Here is a 15,110-nt window from a genome sequence, read left to right as displayed (position 1 = left end):
TACTTGAAAAAGAGTGTAAAGCACTAAAATCAATGCTAAATATAACTACCCTCCAATACTTTCTCTTTAGCCATTCAATACTTGGATGGGACAATACTAAAGAAAACCCTGATGCTGGTGAGTCAGTAGGTGCTACTGTTCCCTTTGACAGGTTTCAGAGTAGCAGCCGTGTTAGTCTGTATTCGCAAATAGAAAAGGAGCACTTGTGGCACCTTAGAGACTAACAAATTTATTTGAGCATAAGCTTTCGTGAGCTACAGCTCACTTCATCGGATGCATTTGAATCAATGCCCAAAGACCGTTTGGGGTCTATTCTGCAGCTGGAGATACTAAATCATTGTGGTCATACAAGATCCCACATTTTTTCTAAGAGCAGGAGTGTTAAAGGCCAGTGTCCTGCCCAAACTCCCCCTTGCGGTTTCAACTCAGGACAGAAGAATTCATGTTCTCTTCCAAGCTGCCGTGCAGTGTTGCTGAGACCTATTAGACAGCTACTATGTTCCACCTCAGAGGTGGCTGCATTTCACTGATGGATGAAGTGATACCTTACCCCTCTGTTGTCACACTAGATTAATTAAAGAAAGATTGTGGCCAGCCCCTGCAAGGGAGAACAAAGTGAACAAAGGGAGAACAAAGGGGAGAGAGTGAAAGGGGCCTCCCACTTACTGCCCCAGTCCATAAGCTGGGCATTATGGCATTCTTGCTTTCAGAAAACACAAGGACTGTGAGATCCAAGTGCTATGGCTTGGATTAGCCTCAACCACAGGATTGAGGGGGTGGACCTTGGCCTCATCCCTCCCATTCGACAGCACTCAGCAAAGCTGGCTGGATGCTGTACCCACTTCAAGATAGTACAGCAGCGGTAGGCATAATCCCACCCAGGGCTCCTACTGTGGCACAGCCTCTCCACGCCATCTCTAACTCAGGGCCATGCCACAAGCACGATAAAAGTTTCAGCTGTTTGCAAAGTGCTTTCAGAAATTCAGATGAAAGGAGCTATAGAAATGAAGAGCATCACCATAAATAAACAAAGTGACACTATACAGTAATTACTCTCAAATGGAGAATCCTTCCATTTCATTCAGTGAAGATACAGGACTCAGTTTTCCAAAATACACTAAGGGCCCAATCTATCTCCTCTTGAAGTCAATGGAAAGATTTGCAGTGGCTTTTGAAAGGTGCTGCATTGGGTCCAAAAGTAGACTTCATTTTGTAAGTGTTTTAGCCTGAATTCTTAACTTCCCTTGGAAGAAGTAAGTAATTTTCAATTCTCCTGATTTGATTATTATTTTTCTTTTTACACCAAATTTCTAAAAAACCCCAATATATAATCAAAGGAATATAAAATGTTAAGAGGCATACATGGGTTGCACAGAAAAATAATGAATTTCCTTTACACTTTCAGTAGTAATGTTATAGTTCTAATCTTCTCATTTAGAAGAGATTCATTTTCATACTTTACCTTCTCAATGCAAGTTTTCATTTCTGCTATTTCTCTCAGACAGGCATCCTGTAAAATAATTCAAAGTATAATCACAACTTTGTGGTAAAAAGAGTTTGTTGTTCATATATACTTATATGTTTGGGGGATATAGTTTGTATGAAACAAACAAAGCTGTCTGCTATCAATAATACATTGTTTTCTTATTAAATTTAGGGAGGGATTTTTCAAACGCACCTAAGGAAGTTGTGTACCCAGTTCCCAAGGGCTCTCATTGGAAGTTTGGTGCCTAACTCTCTTAGGTGAGTTTGAAAATCCCACCCTTAGAGTACATGAAAGACGTTGAATTGACATCCCTGGGAGCCCTGAAATCTCCATTCCCAGAACAGGTACAGCACAGGCAACAGGAGAATAAGCTTCCCCATACTGGCCTGCCAAGACCTTGATAAGGAGAGACCAACTCCAGGAGTGAGAAAGTAGTTCAGCCTCCCTGCTAGAACATTCTGAAATTTCAACAACAAAAAATTCCACAAAATTTTATTTTCCATTTTTTAGCAAATCTACTCCCTGCCTGCCCATCAATCCTCTACTTCTCGTACACCGCCAAGAAGGGGGCCATTTATCCACTGGGAACTAGACTGAGATCACCAAACTCATTTCACATGAGCCAATGAACAGCCATCATATACTAACTGCCCTTGCTCACCACCTGTGTAGGTTAGATTTGAAGAGGGGACCTAAGGCCTTAGCCTGGGAGGTCTCTGCAAGGAGCTGACCAACCTTAAGTCACATGGACGTCAAAGGGAACGGAAGGCCCTTAGCACCTCATGGAAGAAGGTCTACGTTTTGCAGGATAGGGAACTCAAATACTGCAATAGGTTCTATGCCTACACTTAAACCGCTACAGTGGCACAGCCACAGCAATGCTGCTGCAGCGCTTCAGTGTAGACACTCACTGCAACAATGGGAAGGGTTCTCCCATCGCTGTAGTTAATCCACCTCCCCAAGCAGCGGTAGCTAGGCGGATAGAAGAATTCTTCCGTAAGCCTAGTGCTGTCTATAGTGGGGGTTAGGTTGGCTTAACCGCGTCACTCAGAAGTGTGTATTTCTCAGACCCCTGAGCAATGCAGCTAGGTTGACCTAACTTTTTAGCGTAGACCTGGCCATAGGTTCTTGTGAAATACCCAAGAAAGAAACTGTAGGCCTTTACAGGATCATTCACTCTAAAGTGGATTCGTTTGTTTTTGTCTTTGAATACTACATTTAAAGAAGCACTGTCCTCTGAGATTTTTTTTAAAATTGGAGATATCCAATTTCCGCAGTGTCTTATGGCAACGTTTTAAAAAGAACAACCTTCTAAAAAAGAGGAAGAGGAGGGTGGTTCTGCTCCACTGTTATCTTTATGAAGATCTTTTTAGCAAGGAAAAAATATTGACTAAGGACCTGATCCTGCAATGAGATCCATGCAGGTTGACGTCATCAGGGTTTTCTGCAGGTGCAAGGATCTGTCCATGTGAGTCTGACAGGGGGCTAACTGACTATACGGGGTAACAGACTATACACAAAGTGGTGTCAGGTACAGGTAATAAGACAAAACAGAGAAAAATATACTTTCACTGACTTCTTTTAACTATAATAATCAGAGGGGTTTCTGGTAACTATAACAGGTACAAAACTTTCAGTGAGAGAGGTGATTGTCTACATTATTCCTTTCAACAGTATAGTCTACATGTCAGAATTTGTATGCAAGGAAACAATCACTCTGCATGACTGAAACAATGGCATAGTCATTTTCTTTAGAACTTCCTTTCAGATTACTCATGTGGATTTTATCCTTTGCATTGTGTTGCAGAAAGTCCCCATTATTTTGTGATCTCACAGAGAACATTCTAAATGAAACTGGCAATATATAGAAAATGCTAAACTCCAGCAGAATGGAATAGAAAGAGTAAAATAAGGAAAATACAGTAAGAATTAAGAATAGCTCTTCCTTTTTTTCTTCCCAAAGGAAATAAGTGATTTTTATCCAGACATTTTTTTCATTACTGCAACAATGGTTCACTTTGGCCACACCTCAATGTGCATTAGAGGTCAGGAAAATCTCATGTAAACATACCAGGGCCAATTGTGCTTTTTTTCCCTTGTAAGTCTGGCATAACTCCACTGATTTCACATGAATAACTGCAGTTTGGGTCACTAAATATAGATTCCAAGCCACCTAACTACAGAAGAATTCTGCTGAGATCCTTAGCATTTAAATACGTTTAGTACAAATAAACTGAGTCCTCGCAATTGAAGGTCACTTCATTCAATATTCCAACAACATTTTATAATGTTTCTCATGTTACAAATTAAATGTAGAAAAATTATTAAAATGCTCAACAAATGTATGGGGCCCAACATAATTCAGGCCTACTATACGTCTTTCTTCGTTCCCAGGTTGACAAAAGCAGGGTGTGCTGCAGATGGATGATCAGCTCCTTGAGTGCAGCAACTCATTGAGAGCTTGATTGTACTCCTTGAGCGTACTCCCACTGAGCTCAATTAAAGCCTTACTGTTGACTTCCAGGAGAGTTGCAAGTGCTCAGCAATTCTCAAGATGTGAGCCTAATATAACAAATGGTTTTGATAGGTCCAGTGGGATCAACAGTCAACTCACCTTGATCACAGGGAGTGGTGTTGTGATCTGGGATCTCAGAGTCAGGGGGAATGGTCAGGGAGAGTCAGGTCAGATACACAGAAATTTCTCTTCTGCTCTCACAACTCCATTTGCCCCAGTGACCCCATCCCATCTCCTGATCTCCGCGGTACCCGGTGCCCACTACCCTCCCTTGCTTTTCTCCTTAAACTCTCGCTCTTCTCTGCTCCTTTCCCTCAAAAAACAAACATACTTTAGTCTCTCCCATGCTAAAAAAACCCCAATACACCCCACTTGCCTCTCCAACTACTGCCCCATCTCCCTTACACCTCTAAGCTCCCTGAACATGCTATTTACAAGACCTGTCTGTATCCTCTCTTCTAATTCTGTCCTGGACACTCCCCTATCTGGCTTCCACCCCTTTGTTCCACTGAAACTGCTCTTGCCAAAGACTCTAATGACCTCCTCTTACTTATATCTCAGAACCAGAACGCCATGCTCATCTGCCTTGACCTGTCAACTGCCTTTGACCTCAGATGCTCTTGAAATCTTGTCCTCCCTTGGCTTTAATGACTTTGTCCTCTCCTGGGCCTCCCCTTACTTCTCCAACTGCTCCTTCAACTAGTCCTTCTGAGCATTCTCATCCGCCCTGCAGTGGTGGTTCCACAGGGCTCTGTTCTTTGCTGCATTCTCTTCCCTGTCCACATCATTGGTCCTCAGACTGAGGATTGCGAGCTGCAAATGGCTCTTTAATGTGTCTCCTGTTGCTCCTTGCAGCACATGATATTAAAACACTGTGTGATTTAACTATTAACCAAACTAAGTTATTAACCAAGCAGGATGCTTTTACTATGATCACATATTTCCTTGAGTGAGCTATTGAATATATATTTACTATAGTAAATAAAACAATGAATTCACGCAACTGTGGCTCTTTCGGGGAATGTTGATCACTAATTTGGCTCCTGAACCACTGAGGCCTGAGTATCACTGCACTACACCTTATCTCCGGTTAATCTCATCTGTAAACACAAGTTCAACTATCATGACTACTCCCAGATCTACCTCTCTACTCCAGACCTATCTCCTTGTGTCCAAACTAAAATCTCTGCCTATCTGTCTGATGTCTCCTTGTGGATGTCTAAATATCAGCTCAAGCTCAACATGGCTAAAACAGAGCTCTTAATCGCCCCTTCCAAAGCTCTCCCTGCTACCACCTTTCTTGATTACTGTGGACAATACCATCATCCTGTCTGTCACTCCAGCCTGTAACCTGAGTGTCATTTGTCTCAGACCTCTTTCTAGCTCCTCACATTCAGGCTGTCTTAGTCTTGCAGATTCTTTCTGCACAACATCTCTAAAATATGACTTTTCCTGTCCATCCAAACAGCTGAAACTCTCACCTAGCCTCTCATCACATTGCATCTTAATTACTGCAACATCCTTTTCTCTGATAGTCTTGCCCCACTCATGTACATTCATAGATACTAAGGTCAGAAGGGACCATTCTGATCATCTAGTCTGACCTCCTGCACTACGCAGGCCACATAATCTCACCCACCCACTCCTGCGAAAAACCTCACCTATGTCTGAGCTATTGAAGTCCTCAAATTGTGGTTTAAAGACTTCAAGGAGCAGACAATCCTCCAGCAAGTGACCCATGCCCTATGCTACAGAGGAAGGCGAAAAACCTCCAGGGCCTCTTCCAATCTGCCCTGGAGGAAAATTCCTTCCCGACCCCAAATATGGCGCTCAGCTAAACCCTGAGCATATGGGCAAGATTCACCAGCCAGATACTACAGAAAATTCTTTCCTGGGTAACTCAGATCCCACCCATCTAATATCCCATCAGGCCATTAGGCCTATTTACCATGAATATTTAAAGATCAATTAATTACCAAAATCACGTTATCCCATTCAGAATGCTGCTGCAAAGATCACTTTCCTAGTGCATTGCTTTACCATGTCATCCCTTTGCCTGCCTTCATTGGCTCCCTCTTCTGTATAGAATCAAACAAACAAACTAGCTGTCTTCACTTTCAAGGCCCTTCAGAGCCAATCCCTACCTTACCCTGTCATCTCCCATTCAGTACTAAAATGTTGACTCCTGCCTCCAATTGGCCCACGACTGATTTTCCATCACTCCCTTGTTAAATTTGCAGACTCCTTTGTGCTTTCTCCCAATCTGCTCCTCATGCTTGGGAGAAGCTCCCCATAAACATCCACAGAACTAATACATTATACTCTTTCAAAATCCTCCTTAAAACTCTCTTTGCCAGGATACCAACAAAAAACTTTACAGGGGTTAGGCTGCTGGTGTGCTAAGACTATTGTCTCTCAGGCTGACCAGTACTGTCTCATTGTTTACTTGCCCTCCCACAACTGTCTGTATCCATCTGTTGTATCTTGTCTTATATTTAGATTACAAGCTTTTGGGGCAGAGACCATCTTTTTATTCTGTGTTTGTACAGCTCCTAGCACATTGGGGTCCTGGTCTATGACTAAGATTCCTAGGCACTATGCTGCTGCTGCTAATATAATAATTAATAAAGGTGTTAAGATGTATCAATAACTTAACTGCCTCTTCAAATGTTTACACTGGGAGTTTATACTTCACTTTGGGTACAATCTGTAAGTATTTTGGATGGTGCACAGTAGCAAGGCACTAATTTGTGTACATCATGTCAGAGTTTTAGAGCAAATGCAACCTCAGTTACTGAAAACAACTCAATGATCGTGTTAACTATGTAGTGAATACAAAAGGCTGTACCTGCACTATGTACTTCCACCATAACCGGAACCCTCAAAGCTGGTTTTACCTGAAAAAATAGTAAATAGCCATCTTCCGGAAAGCTACTGTGCAATATCGCAAGCTAGCTCCCTCTCTGGGCCTTATCCTGAATCACAGAAGACAGTGGCAGAACTAACAGATTTCAGTGACACAAGATTGGCCCCTTGCTAGGGCTGCCAACTTTCTAATTGCACAAAACTGAACACCCTGGCCCCGCCCCTTCCCTGAAGCCCCGCCCACTGCGCACTACATTCCCCCTCCCGTGGTGGCTCACTCTCCCCCACCCTCACTGACTTTTACTGGGCTGAGTCGGGGGTTGGGGTGTGGAAGGGAGTGTGGGCTCTGGGGTGGGGCCAGAAATGAGGGGTTGAGGGTGTGGGAGGGGGCTCTGGGCTGGGGCAGGGAGTTGGGCTGTGGGAGGGGGTGCGGGTTCCAGCTGGGGGTGCGGGCTCTGGGGTGGGTCCGAAGGATTCAGAAGGTGGGAGCAGGCTGTGGATTGAGGCAGGGGATTGAAGTGTGGGAGGAGGTATTGGCCCTGGGCTGGGGGTGCAGGAGGTGGCTCTGGGTTTGGGGGGGGGTGGACTCTGGGTTGGGGCACAGGCTTGCCTCGGGCGACTCCTGATCAGCGGCACAGCAGGGCTAAGGCAGAGTCCCTGCCTGTTCTGGCAACGCACTGCGCTCTGGAAGCGGCCAGCAGCAGGTCTGGCTCCTAGGCGGGGGGCCTGGAGGCTCTGTGTGCCGCTCTCGCCCATAGGCGCCGCCCACCCTGCTCCCATTAGCCGTGATTCCCAGCCAATGGGAGTGCAGAGTCAGTGCTCAGGGCAGGAGCAGCGCACAGAGCCCTGTGGCCACCCTGCTTAGGAGCCAGACCTGCTGGCCGTTTCTGTGGCGCAGCGTGGTGCCAGAACAGGTAGGGACTAGTCTGCCTTAGACCTGCAGCACTGTGACCGGACTTTTAAGGGTCCAGTCGGCGGTGCTGACGGAGCCACCAGGGTCCTTTTTCAACCCAGTGTTCCAGTTGAAAACCACATGCCTGGCAACCGTACCCCTTACTTATGTATTCCACTAAAAAAGAAGCAACAAACCTCTTTTGGTTTACAGATCCAATATTGCCACACTCTGACTATTATCAAAGACACTAAGTAAACTCGTGTGTTAACATGAAGTGCAGCTTTTACAAATTCAGTGCAAACATACATCCTTTCATAAGCACCTTCTCATTTTCTAAAACTGATACTTTTTGCCTTTCCCGCTCCTTTGTTTTTTCAAGTTGGGACTTTAGCTCTTCCATTTCAAGAAGCAACTTGCTTTGCTTCATCTTGGTCATCTGGGCTTGTGTTTTCTCATTATTCTGAATTCTTTGCAGCTGGGCTTTTAACTCCTCCATTTCAACTAACAAACTATCCTGGGGAAAAAGAAAAAAAAAGCATAGACCACACTTACTATTATTCTGTATCCATTCTAAATAAATGTTTAACATACCCTGATTCTGTGTAATAAATATGCATTTATACATCCTGGGACAAGATCATGCCTCCATATCTACCCCAACCATAAAGGAGTATCACAGCTCTAGTTACAGACTCAAGAGTTCCATGCGTGAAGCAGGCTTGGGGTGATATTAACAGTTCTGTAGATTCAGGGGTCAAATTGGGCTGGGACACATTGTTTTAGATGACTTTGCCCCCCCCCTTTTTAGATGACTTTGCCCCCCCCTTTTTTTAAAAAAATTAAAGGCTGCCACTTTGTTCTCCAGAAACAGAGCAGTTATTTTAAAAAGGATGAAATCCAATCTCATTGAAGCCAATGAGAGTTTTGCCACTGATTTCAACGGGGCCAGGATTGCACCTCAAGTCTCTAATCCTTATGGTTGCAGAGTAAACCTGGAAACCTTGAAAATGTGACATCAGCATAATGAATGCAGTATTACCTGCCTGCATCTGCACAGAGCAGACTAGGCCTCTAGTCATTATGGGGCTTCAGACTCCAACCCCTGGCCACGAGGTGGTGGGCTCCGATCCCTGGCTCTCGCTGCGTGGCCCCGACCCCCAATCCCACCAGCAGCTGCTGGCCCCAGGCACTGACCCCCGTCCATGCCCTCCAACCCCCAGTCCTAGTCACTGACCCCAGGAGCCAGTGCTCGGGGTGGGGGCAGTGCGCAGAGCCCCATGGCCTGCCCTCCTAGGAGCCAGACCTGCTGCTGGCCGCTTCTGGGGTGCAGTGCAGTGTCAGAACAGGTAGGGACTAACCTGCTTTAGCCGGGCAGCACTGCCAATGGGACTTTTAATGGCCCGGTCGGCAGTGCTGACCAGAGCCGCCATGACCCAGTGCCTTACATTCTGTAACCCAGTACTGGGTTGCGACCTGCAGTTTGAAAACCACTGATCTACAAGAAACTGTTCCATTTTAAAGTGCAATGAGTAGTCTGTTTCTAGTGCTAGCAGTGATTGCTGATGTGTTGCTATGAAAAGTGCCTCTCTATAATATTAGGTTTCAGAGTAGCAGCCATGTTAGTCTGTATTCGCAAAAAGAAAAGGAATACTTGTGGCACCTTAGAGACTAACAAATTTATTAGAGCATAAGCTTCCGTGAGCTACAGCTCACTTCATCGGATGCATTGAAGTGAGCTGTAGCTCATGAAAGCTTATGCTCTAATAAATTTGTTAGTCTCTAAGGTGCCACAAGTACTCCTTTTTTCTTTTTATATAATATTAATCTTGCGAGGGAGGGTATAAAGATTTCTTGTGGGATGACCAGTGTCATGAGATAATTGTTTCAAAACAGATAACACACAATAATGCTCTTAAAAATGACTTGTAATTGGGGGGTGGGGGTGGGAATGGTATTTTATACTCTTATTTTTATTGATTTATTTTTTGTTTATTTATGGTGTACCACTAACAGCCTGAAAAATGAGTACATTTTTTTTCTTCTTGGAAAAATCAGGAATATAAAGTTTCAAGTTCCTTGTTTTTGCTAGCTGTCTCCTTGGAGAATGAAAAATGTGAAATGTGATCTTTCCCAAACCTGAATTTAAGACAGGGGCTTAAGACAATTATCTCATGACAGGGTCTTGGTCTTTTGGAACATACATACCCTGATGAGCTGCGTGTGGTCCGTGGGCCACTGCTCTATGGGCAGCCACTGCAGCTTCATGTCCTGCAATGAGGGTAAGAGGCTACCTGAACAGGCGGTGGAGCTTCCACCTGCAAATCTGCTTCCATCTTCCACCTCCTTTTCTTTGTAAACATAAAAATGTATGTATGTTCCAAAAGACCAAGACTAGCCACACACTTACCCAGACCATCCTTTTCATGAGATGTGAGGGTCAGTTAAAAGTCGAGTGCAGCTGCACTTTAATTTTTTCTTTCTATTGTAAGCATTTAGCCCTTTCGTCTCTGCTGCTCCAGAGCTCTAGACTGCAATGGCTGTACACTGATGGCACTGTCGATGGGCAGGGTTTTCTTCATCCTCGGGTTTACATATTTAATGATGTCTCGGGACTTGGCTTAATCATATATAAAATCAGATGTACTGGCCATATAAAGCCACCTTATCAGGAAGCAGGAATTGTATTTTTCATTAGTGGAGGAAAGCCTCAATTCAGTCAGTAGGCAAACGGATTAATGCCCTTGATGCCTATTTACCATTGGAAAAAGCTATTTACAGACTAAGTTGTTCTCCTAAATTGGTGAGGAAAAATGGAAATCCTATCTGAGGTTTAAAACACTCAGTAACATGCATTTTTTGTATTGCCTGGGGGTGTGGGATTGTTTCTGAATGTTTACTTGAATATTTTAAATGCCTTATCCTTTTATTTTGTTAGGTACAGTTTTGAGTAGGAATCAAATAAGACAAAAATAATGGACGTGCTCTTCCAAACTCTACCCACAAACTAAACTTTATCCTCTCATGGTACAACAATGAGATGCCATTCACAATAGATTGTTCAGATCAACATACTATGATTATCCATCAGCTTGATCAGCTGTGAAATAATCAGTGCTTAATTTGTGCCTGGGCTTGTTACCTGGCACCTTTGGGCTTGCTGCATCAGTTATGAATATAAAAAAAATTGCTTGAGCCCCAGCACCTCTTTCATTATAAATTAAGCACTGGAAATAATTAATGTTGATATTTATAATTAGGCTTCAGAGTCAACACCTCACAGAGATGAATGGCAGTTATTCACATTTCTCTGAATTATTATCAGACTGCCTGGAGGCTCTGCGACAACAGGTTCTGTGAAACCATGAGGGCTAGATTTTCTGGTCTGCTATGCTGTATGCTGAATAAACAGTATAATGTGCACTTACAGCTGGAGATACTCAATGGAGCATTTCCCCATGTATGAGGGAATTACTACCGGCAGAGGCAGTTCTTCTACCTTCTATCCCCCAACTCCTGGTATGAGAGTTTAAGGTGCAGCAAGTCTAGAATCCAGACCTGAAGAGTTGCCAGGTAGTAGACAGCTCCATGGTACCATTCAGTAGCAGCTGTAACCAGTTGTTGCTTCATTACCCATGACCCTCTGTGGACACAGACCATGGAAAGTCCCACCTCAAGGGGTCTGACAGCCAGCAATCTCATGGCTTCTAATTGGCTCCTCACCCTACATAAAACCCAAAGGGAAGTCCAGGTAATAGTGTGGATCTCGTGTAGCTGCTACTACCATTCTGGTTCTTGAATTCCTGGTTTTGACCATGGCTTGATCTGCACTTTGCCTCCTGACCTGGAACCCGAATCCTAACTCGGACTCTGACCCTTGGTATTGTCCCTGGTCTGGAACCTGACTATGAGAACTCCTCCGCTACTCCCAGCCACAGGTCTGACCCTGCCCAGACCCTTGATTCAGAATGTCCTTGTCAGGATCCTGACAGAGAGGGTGAGAAGGAGGCATGGCAACATGGAGCTTTACTTTTCTTGATTCTCCACAGGCATACGTTAGAGCTGATCCTCTGCAGCTCAACATCAGGAAGTCCTCTGCTTCAACACGGTGGAGAATTAACCCATTAATTTTCAAATGAAAGCTTAGATTCTGGAGCATAAGATGTCACCCATCACAAAAAAGTACTTGGGCTTGCTGAGTTGCTGTGAGTTGGCCCAATTTACCCCTGGCTTTGTGTCGGTTCTAAAAACTGCAGAACAGGGCATACTGCTCTCCTTTAAGTAAAGATTAATTTTTGTTCTTTTCCCCCCTTCTCTGATACATCAGTTTATTCCTGAAAGCAGTTTAGCACTGAATAGTCATTAGGAGCTCAAAATCCAGAGCCCATAGAAGTCAATGCCAAGAACCAGGTCCAGATCCAAAGGGACTTAGATGCTTAAACCCCAGATTTAGGTACCTAAATCCTGCACCACCTAATTCCAGGAAAGGAGTTCCTAGCTGCAGATCACAAGCAGTGATAAGCACCTCCCTGCCTAACTTTGTGAGAGAGATGGGGCTTAGGCACACCCCCAGTAGAGAGATGTTTATGAACTACTGTGATTTGGAGATGCTTCCTCCTAAGGGACTGTGTTGTGAGTGTTAGAATGTGGAGATGTGTCCTGGAAGTAGGGGTTGGGAACAGTGCATGGTTACATGCAGCACTTCATCAGAGATGCTTTTCAGTTTGTTTTATTAAAGTTTTATTCCTCTCTCATTCACCGGTTTGTTAATGAACCCCAATATTGTTACAGCCTTCTTGCCTGGCTAGCTGAAGCAGCTCCTCAGAATGCTAGCTTTTGTGGATCCTGCTCTTAGGCATCCATCTCTCTCCATTCATTACTTAACTTAGGCTTTGCATATCCTGTGATTTTCAAGGCACCTAAAATTTAGGAACTGCAACACTGAACATTGCAACATCAAGTCTCTTTGTGGATCTGACTTCCAGGGGCTTTGGATCAGTCCTTAGCACATTTGACTAGGAATTAGGAGCTCTGGCTTCTCTTCTTGACCCACTGTGAGACTTCAGATAAATGACCACCTCTGTCTTTGTTTCTCCTTCTATAAAATGGAAACAAAACTTACCCACCTCTAATATACTTTGAGATCCTTGTATGAAAAGCGGTCTACACGTGCAAAAACACTGTTATTGGAATTATTGTTCAAATAGCTAAAAACATTGTGATTTCCCTCAATTGTCCAGAAAAATCAGGACTGTAGCTTCCTTGCAGGACAAGAATGAACCAACATTTACATTTCGGTCACTAATGGTGGCTTATACGAAGTTAGCCAGTGGGTAGGTTCCACATCACACCTTGCGAACAGTATAAGCAAAGTACACAAGGTCTGAATAGGCATGGAGTTTAAACTACCCTGTCAGCCCCAGAGCTGGTCCCCCTAGAGCAGGGCTGGAACAGACTGGCAGAGCAGCATAAGACAGACTCTCCTGTCACTGTCTGTGCTATATTTGTTTTGTATGTAACCCAATAGTCAATGGGTTACATGTGGACTTCACTATACAGAGACCTCTCAGGTATCTTTCAGGAGCAGTAAGTTCACCTTCAAATTTTGAAAGTGTATCAAGGAATAGAAACAATCACAGACAACAAGCACAATAGAGCCAATATATTGTTCACTGTATCCAGCAGATGGCAATCTACTTATAGCACCAGATAGAAAACAGCAAACAGAATCTCCTAACTCCTAATATGTGCCCAAGGATGAGTGTGTTGAGAGGAAAGAAGCTGACAGTCATATTTTAATTTTGTGTAGTTTAAAAAATATTTTTTTAAATGAGTGAATTTGAAAAAGGCACTGGATGACAAGAAGGCCTTATATAATAAGATAACAAATAAACCATATAACTATTAAAACACTTATTTTGAAAATACTTTCAATTTACACACCTGTTCCATGAAAGAGTATCTATCGTTTGCTCCCTAACAGATTTTAAAAAAATACAACTAAACAGAGTACTCCAGGACCATTTTGACCAATGAGTAACATAAATCATTAATATTGAACAATTCAAAGAACATAAGAAAATGAGAACAGGAGTAAGTTTTGGAACCAACCCCATTCAATGAAAACTTCATCCTAGGTGAGGAATTTTATCTTCCCAGATCTTGAATGTTTGATGCAGATATTCAGGGATGCAAAACAAAGCTTCCTGAATGGGAGAGTAAAAACTGTTTCCTGCATGATTAACAGTGGTTTCTAATGAAAGTGTTAGATCTTTTAAGAACTATTCCCCTACTATTAGAAAGAAGACAGTCTGAAAGCAGAAGGATGTGAAAGGACTCTGTTACAGTAGAACCTCAGAATTATGAACATTTCAGAGTTCTGAACAACCTCCATTCCTGAGGCGTTCATAACCGAACAAAACATTATGGTTGTTCTTTCAATAGTTTATAATTGAGCATTGACTTAATACCGCTTTGAAACTTTACTATGCAGAACAAAAATGCTGCTTTTAGCCATCTTAATTTAAATGAAACAAGCACAGAAACAGTTTCCTTACTTTATCAAAAATTTTTAACACCCCCCTTTTTTTTAAAAAAAAAAAGTACTTTACATTTAAAACAATACTGTGCTGCATTTGCTTTTTTTGTCTCTGCTGCTGCCTGATTGTGTACTTCAGGTTCCAAATGAGGTTTGGTTGACCAGTCAGTTCATAACTCTGGTGTTCGTAACTCTGAGGTTCTGCTATAGTTACAATAACTATTTTACTCTGCAGTTATTTATTTTTGCGAAAAGAACAAGTTATATAATGCTTAGAGAAGATTGGTTCTACAATTGTTACATTTAATTGATTTTGTTTGTTTTTTTGGTGTGCCAATTTGGGCCCTGATCCCGAAAAGACTAAACACCTTCATACACTGTGAGTAGTTCCATTGCTTTAAGAGTATAATGTATAGTGTAAGATTATGCACATGTGCAAGTCTTTGCAGGATCAGGATGTTGTGGTTATTTGCAAGGTTGCAAAGCTCCTTTGATTCCCCTCTCCCATGTCATGCCAGCCACTGCTGAGCTGTGCTCAGTGCTTTATATTCCTACCAAAATCAATTCAAGTTGGATCCCGTATTTACACTGTGTGTGTTTGTGAAAAGCTAAGTAAGCGTAATATTTCAGGGAATACTTAAATTTGTAAACAATATTTATAAATTAAAAGTAAATAAAATTAGCATTGTCAGTATCCATCATTTTCTATCCAAAGGAAAAGCAACATTATCTAATGGGACATTTTCCATGTTATATTTCTGATACTTCAGGTCAAGTCCTTCATTTGTACAAGTCTAGCTGTGTTTCCTGTCAG

At 42.9% G+C, this 15,110-nt stretch overlaps 1 protein-coding gene across 8 annotated transcripts in view; it reads right to left on the bottom strand.

Moving 5' to 3' along the window:
• Window positions 1-15,110, bottom strand: part of LOC119854037 (polyamine-modulated factor 1-binding protein 1-like) — a 108,807-nt gene that overhangs the window by 28,894 nt on the left and 64,803 nt on the right. For all 8 annotated transcript variants that reach the window (XM_043511978.1, XM_043511982.1, XM_043511980.1 and 5 more), the window contains 2 exons: window positions 8,084-8,275; window positions 1,463-1,510 (listed from right to left, as the gene is read on the bottom strand). In XM_043511978.1, the coding sequence (XP_043367913.1) occupies window positions 1,463-1,510; window positions 8,084-8,275 (240 nt within the window). The remainder of the gene's footprint in view (window positions 1-1,462; window positions 1,511-8,083; window positions 8,276-15,110) is intronic.

Source organism: Dermochelys coriacea, chromosome 3 (assembly GCF_009764565.3).
Source record: "Dermochelys coriacea isolate rDerCor1 chromosome 3, rDerCor1.pri.v4, whole genome shotgun sequence".
Lineage (NCBI taxonomy): Eukaryota > Metazoa > Chordata > Testudines > Dermochelyidae > Dermochelys > Dermochelys coriacea.
Note: the sequence above shows the minus strand (reverse complement) of the source record. Positions and strands in the feature narration are given on the sequence as shown.